General features: G+C 35.7%; 1 protein-coding gene across 1 annotated transcript; it reads right to left on the bottom strand.

The window, feature by feature from the left end:
• Positions 1 to 687: 687 nt before the first annotated feature.
• On the bottom strand, positions 688 to 6,485 carry LOC140861318 (uncharacterized). Its single transcript, XM_073264327.1, has 4 exons — positions 6,452 to 6,485; positions 3,187 to 3,380; positions 2,954 to 3,040; positions 688 to 1,888 (listed from the first exon to the last, which is right to left on the bottom strand). The coding sequence occupies exons 1-4, from the start codon at positions 6,483 to 6,485 to the stop codon at positions 1,658 to 1,660; spliced, it is 546 nt and encodes a 181-aa protein (XP_073120428.1). The 3' UTR covers positions 688 to 1,657.
• Positions 6,486 to 7,642: the final 1,157 nt, after the last annotated feature.

Raw genomic sequence — 7,642 nt, forward strand, 5'->3', positions numbered from 1 at the left:
GATTGATTATGGTATAAAGTTGTTATGATTTCCAGCATTTATATTGAGAGTTATAGCAGTTGTTTGTGTTGGATATGCTGGTTTATAATTGATAGTTCTAATAAAATCTTTCTATATATTTATCTATATTTTATATTTTTAAGTTAACTAATTATATCATTCATAACATTAAAAAAATAATACAAAAAATTTCTTAATTTTAATATAATAATATCTACAAATTTTAACAATAAATTATTTAAGGCGAAAAAATTTAATATATGTACGCCCTGTGCCGACCAAGAACATAACAGACTGGTAATAATCATTTTGGAGGAGATCTGCCGCTGTTTGTATATTGCAATTTCACCATGTCGAATGCAAATGATGGCTCTGAAAGGTAATTATAATCGAGGATTAATTTTCTTCTCTGGATTGTCAGTTTCAATCCTTTTTTTGCAAATTTTCTCCGATGACAAGACTATAGACTCTTTTCAGTTCGGTGATCATCAATTTGAGGTGTATTTGATACCTTTTTTACGATCGACCGATTCGATCACGGGTATGGAAAACATTGGATAAAATGTGAGCACTACATTTGCCACCTAATAATTGGAAGAAGTAATTATGTGGGTTAATTAAACTATCAATAAATATAATGACTTAAGTAACATACTGAAATTAAATTTACGATCAAACCATATAAATCTTATTTTATTTTCAAAAAGAATAATTCCTACTTAATTAGTAAACATGATAATGAAAAAACTTAAACTTGGGATGGAGAATTGGTAGACATGATAAACAAACCATTTAAATGCATCCTCATTTGTACCAAATCATGCTGTTCACATGATCTGTCCAAACATATCTTCTTGCTGTTACTTCCAACTCAAACGACTGAATTTCTCTCGTCCGAACATCATAAGCTGCGCAATGTTTCTCAAAACCGAAGAGAAACACCTCCCCACCACCTAACACACCAAAGGGTTTGATTGATTTCAAGCTTTTGAATCTGTCACTCAAAGGTTTCAAATCGAAGCTCAGCAACTTCGTCCACTCTCCAGTTTCTGGATTCATTTCGATAACTTCCATCAGATATTCGCCTGACTGTCGCAGTTTGGACAAATTATAACAGGATAGATTACGACCCATTGCTAGAAAAGTACATGAAGAAACTTCCTTAATCCTAGGAAATTCACAAATGATTTCCGTCTCTAAATTCAATGTCAAAACATAAGTGTTGCCGATCCAATGCACATACCCACGATTTGCAAATGGAGGAAAAAACAACGATTCTCGCCCTGCCTTTGATACGTGTTCCATGTCGAGGTACCTCCATTCACTATCAACTTCAATTGTTAGCACACCTACACAATGTCGCGGTCGTGAGGTGGGACAAGATGAGCGCACTGCTTTATACTTCATGGAAGCCTCATCTAATGCTAAGGTTATCCCATTTACCACAACACGGTCCCATGGGACAACTTCCTGTTGCTGTTGTTTTGTCAAGGGATTGACAATAGAAAGAGCATTTTTCTCTCCTTTGATCTTCTCCTTGGGGATGGCCAACACTAGACCATTAACACTCCTCCCACAAAAATAAGAATCCATGAAGTCAAACTTGCATATCTCGAGACAACCTCGTCGCATTTCAACATAAATCCCATAAAAGAACTCAGTTTTCTTCGATGATAATGATTCCAGGAGTTGAATTCCAAAGGTGATTGTAAATAAAAGCTTTTGTACCGATCATCAACTTCCACTCGTCGTAAACATGCCTCATAACATCATGTATAACTTGAGCTGAAAGAAGGAAAAGAATCTCGAATACGATCTCTCGAGGAAGACATCTCCACTTGTAAGGATAGACACACACACCATTGTTGAGATTATCCACATGTGCGGTCTTGAAGAAGAATCATAGGCTTATTAGTTGAGACATAAATATCCATCGCAAATTCAACAAAAGAAAGTGGCAAAATCGTTCAGTAGATATCATATCATAAAACTGATTACTGATCATTAAGCCATGAAGTTTCAAAAAATTTAAACTTCCTGTCATGAAATTCAAACAATGAATATCATGATTTATTATTATTATTAATATTATTATTATTATTATTATTATTATTATTCAATTACAATACCTATTACACCTAGTATTATATGTATATTTGGGTTTGCCAATCTGCAAACATGCCATGTTCAACACAATCCCAAAAGAGATGTCAAATCACTGAACTGGAAAGAGTTTATAATCTTCTCATCTGAGAAAATTACCACAAAAAGATTGAAACTTTGAGAATAGAAAGAAGCAATCTGAAACTGAAAAGAGTATGATCTTCTCATGAAACTCAAAGAAGCAATATCACGATATTATTATTATTATTATTTTCTTTTTTCAACACAAAACTTATTGTACATCGTATTATATGTATTCGGGTTTGCCAATCTGCAAACACACCAGTGCTCAACACAATCGCAAAAAAGGTATCAAATAAATAATCAGTAAACTGGAGAGAAATTTTTTCACCATAGAAAATTAGCATAAAAAGATTGAAACTTGATATCCCATTAAAATACCTATATATATATATATATATATTATATATATATATATAAATATATGGGTTTGCCAATCTGCAAACACACCATGTCAACTCAATTCGAAAAAATATGTCAAATTGATGATAACTGAACTGCAAAGAGTCTGTAATCTTCTCAAGAGAGAAAATTACCACAAAAAGATTGAAACTTGATGTCCCATTAAAATACCTATTACACCACTTATTATATTATGTATTCGGGTTTGCCAATCTGCAAACACACCAAATGTTCAACACAAGTCCAAAAAAGATTAATGATCACTGAACTGAAAAGTATCTATAATCTTTTCACCATATAAAATTAGCACAAAAAGATTGAAAGTTTGGCAATCGAAAGAAGAAAATTATTCGTCAATTACAATTACCTTCGACTTTCTTTCAGAGCCATCATCTGTAATAGTCGATCTTCCGGATATGGTGAAATTGCGATGGTCGGCGGCGACACTTCTTCTCTGAGAATCAATTTTAGGTTATTAGTTAGATGATAAATATACAAACAGTGGCAGATCTATCTACCTCAAAAAGATCGAAACTTTAGCACAAAAAGATTGAATTATCGGCAATCGAAAGAAGAAAATTAATCGTCAATTACAATTACCTTCGACTTTCTTTCAGAGCCATCATCTGTAATGGTCGATCTTCCGGATATGGTGAAATTGCGGTGGTTGGCGGCGACACTGCTTCTCTGAGAATCAATAAAGAGTGGCCATCTACGCCCGGGTATATGCTGCCCTTTGGCTTTGGGGCAATCGGGTGAGTCAAAACTCAGATTATTACCCCAAGTCTCTTCGTCTTTATTGGTGCATATATATTAAAATTTCTCGTGTTGATTAATTTTTTTAAAAAATGTGAGATGTTATATTTTAAACTTTTTTATATTATTTTTTTGTATTATGAATTATATGATTATATAACTTAAAATTACAAAATATAAATAAAGATATCAAAATATTTTATTAGGATATGAAGATAAATATAATATTCAAATTTTCTAAAATTAGTTTTATGATAATCTATATCTATCTATATATAATATAAACATATAAACATACTAAAAAAAAAAGAAGGAAAACTAGCATTTTTCAGCCTAAAATTTCTTTCCAAAAATAGTAAAGATATTGTATAAATATAAATAAAGATATGATTGAAGTTAAATTTATAAAAATAATATTGAAGATTAAAAAAATGATATTATAAGTGATAGACTATTTTATTCAAAAAATTTAAAATATAGATAAAAATATGATTGAAATTAAATAAAATTTAAAATAACATTTTCGTGATTAAAAAGTTAAATTTTACTTTTAGGGCTAGTTTGGATACAAAAGTTATTGACTTAAAAAACACTTAATACGTCCAGCTTTTTAAAGTGCTTTTATTTTAAAAAAAAGTAGAAGCGATTTAACGTTTAGATAAATGTTGAAAATTGATTTTTTTTTTTAAATAGAAACAAAAGTAGAAGTCAAAAAGCCAAAATTTCTAGCTTTTAAAAAAACACTTATTTGAACTTAAATAAGTGTTTTTTGAAAAACGACTATTATAGTCAAACATCTAAGATTTTAAGGAAAACACTTTAAAAAATAAGTATTTTTCTTTGGTTGGCTTCCGTAACCAAACGCACTCTTAATAAGCCGGTTATTTGTCTATATGCAATTATACATATACAGAACAATAATTAAAAAAAACAAATGATATTATGAGTGAGAGATTGTAGTGACCCTGTATGAAATCACCTACTAACTGGCAACTAATAGCATGCATTAAACTTAATACAGCAAAATACTTAACAAAGTAAAATGTGCGAAAACAAAACCATCAATTACATATCAGCTTAGCAAAATATATCCAGGCTTATTACTGTAGTGATACAACCATATCGAAAAACTTAAAAGTAAACATTATACAGCTATATCGAATCCTGCTGTATAACTAACTCTTCAAGGCTCCTGCTCCCTAGTCCTGCCTTGAACTACCAGCTCCGTCCATCCTGCGACCTGCCCCGTGGAATAGGGTGTTCAAGATAATAACTAGGACGTGAGCGCTAACGCCCAGTACATAAACATGAGTAAACATATATATATAATGCATGCAACATGATGACTGGTAAAAGGTCATCTGAAAAGTCATGCTCAGTACCGGCGCCACATGAGTGCTGCCACCGCGCGGATCAACCTCTGGGAGCAACCACACTCGTCAAGTACACCAGAGTAGTCAGACATAAATGTCCCCGCCGTCGCGGTACTCTCAGTGACAGACTATCGAGTATAGAGCTGAGCGGCTCTATAATCAGGTATATCAAGGTATAGGCTCAACGTGTATATGCACATGACATATGAATATAGAAAGCGGTAAATCATATATCATGTCATATAATAATGCCAAATAAATGCAACATATAAACATGTATACTCGCTGGCAATCTCAGTCAATGTGTACGTACCTCTAAGCTAGTTCAAGTATAGTAGGATCCTAGGTTCTAAGCCTATATTCAGAAGTTCATCGTATCACTACACAAGTTCTATAAGCTTTAACTAAGCTAATAAGTACTCCCAAAACTTAAATAGATTCCCGGACCATACTTTCGTTCGTAGATAACCCTTTGAAGTCGCTAGTCCCGGATGACTATAACCACTCCTTGGTTATTCCAGAACCTCTATTATAACTGATAGGGCCCTCAAGTGTATAACTCACACTATATAACTGAAAAAGAAAACTCGGGAATTCGTATTCAAATTATGACTCCGAAGAGCCCTATTTATAGGAAAATTTTCGGACGAGTTTGGGCCCTCCGAACTGGGGTTCGGATCGTCCGACCCAACTCACTGCTTGCATGCGAGACACGTCGAGTTCGGACCATCCGATCACCACTTAGGGTCGTCCGAAGTGTCCTAAATTCGACACTTGTCAAAAACCATGGCTGAGTAATCCTGCCTACTTGGCACAGGTGAAGTTCGGGCCGTCTGATCCTTAGTTCGGATCGTCCGAACTTGCCTTAACTCCGAAGTCAACAAGCCATCTTCGGAGCCCCCGAGTTGCTGAGTTCGGGCCGTCCGAAGTCCTCTTCGGATCGTCCGAACTGGCTCAGAAAATGAAAATCCAATTCTTGATTCTGAAGTCTGATTAAGCCCCGGAATTGGTTAATTACCAACCCTTAATCATGTTTATCATATTATTATCTTAAAATGGAATCTGGGTTACTACATTCTCCCCACCTTTAAATATTTCGTCCTCGAAATAAAATCTAAAGACAAATCAAGATAACAATATGAAACATCAGACCATATTTTATTACAACAACTGTAATTACATCTTTACATGGTAATCAAAAGTACAAAGCAAACAACTCAGGATATTCAGCCCGCATATAACTCTCGGTTTCCCAAGTTGCTTCTTCAACGCCTCGGCGTTGCCACTGTACCATCACAAGTGGTATAGTCTTGTTCCTAAGAATTTTCTCCTTCCTGTCTAGGATACGGAGTGGTCGTTCAACAAAAGACAGATTTGGTTCTAGCTGAATATCAGTATGCTGGATAATATGAGATTCATCAGCTATGTACTGTCGAAGTAACGACACATGAAAAACATTATGTATACTGGAAAGAGATGGCGGTAACGCCAAACGATATGCAACATCTTCAATCTTCTCCAGTATCTGGAAAGGCCCAATGAAACGAGGTGATAACTTGCCTTTCACACCGAATCTCATCACCTTCCTGAAAGGTGACACTCGTAGGAACACATATTCACCAGGCTCAAACTGCAATGGCCTGCGATGAATATTAGCATAACTGGCTTGTCTATCTTGAGCAGCTTTGATCCTCCGCTTGATCAAATCTACCTTGTCTACAATCTGCTGCACCAACTCAGGACCTTTGACTTGTCATTCCCCAACGTCATCCCAGAATAACGGAGTACGACATCGTCGACCATACAATGCCTCGAAAGGTGTCATATCAATACTACGATGATAACTGTTATTGTAGGCAAATTCGATCAAAGGTAACTGATCCTGCCAAGATACTCCAAAATCCATGACAGAAGAACGTTGCATATCCTCCAACGTATGAATAGTTTGCTCTGACTGCCCGTCAGTCTTCGGATGATATGCAGTGCTCAAACTCAAAGTGGTACCCAACGCCTGCTGAAAACTACCCCAGAAACGTGAGATAAATCGCGGGTCTCTATCACTAACTATGCTCATTGGAATCCCATGTAATCGCACTATCTCCTGGATATATAAGCGTGTCATGCGATCATAAGAATACTCCCGGTTGTAAGGAATAAAGTGTGCTGATTTCGTCAAACGGTAAACAACGACCCAGATAGCATCACACTGACGTGAAGTCATAGGCAAGTGGGTGACAAAATCCATAGTCACGTGCTCCCACTTCCATTCGGGAATCTCAAGATTCTGCAGTAACCCACCTGATCGTCGGTGTTCAGCCTTGACCTGTTGACAAACCAAACATCTCGAAACAAATTGATACACACTCCGCTTCATCCCTTTCCACCAGAATCTGGTTCGCAAGTCCTTATACATTTTCATGCTTCCAGGATGAACTGACAATCGACTCCTGTGAGCTTGAGAAAGAATATCGTTCCTGAGTTCCACAACATCAGGTACAACCACTCGATTAGATAAGCACAATAATCCATCTGCCTGAAAATGGAATCAAGATGTATTAACCCCATTGGCTAGATGTGTCAAACGCTGAGTCTTAACATCAGATATCTGAGCATCTCTGATCCGAGAATACAGTGCTGGCTCAGATAGTATAGTATACAATCGAATCACATTCCTCCCTTTCCTGTGCTTGAGTGTAAAACTCAATGAACAGCACTCCTGAATCATATGAGATATTTCACTAGTCTGAAGTGCAGAAAGTCTCACCTGCCGACTCAAGGCATCAACAGTAAGATTAGCAGAACCTGGATGATATTTGATTTCACAATCATAATCCTTCAAGAGATCCATCCAGCGTCTCTGTTGCATATTCAACTCCGCCTGAGTGAATAAATACTTCAAACTCTTGTGATCCGTGAATATCTCAAAT

This window comes from Henckelia pumila, chromosome 4 (genome assembly GCF_033568475.1).
Source record: "Henckelia pumila isolate YLH828 chromosome 4, ASM3356847v2, whole genome shotgun sequence".
Lineage (NCBI taxonomy): Eukaryota > Viridiplantae > Streptophyta > Magnoliopsida > Lamiales > Gesneriaceae > Henckelia > Henckelia pumila.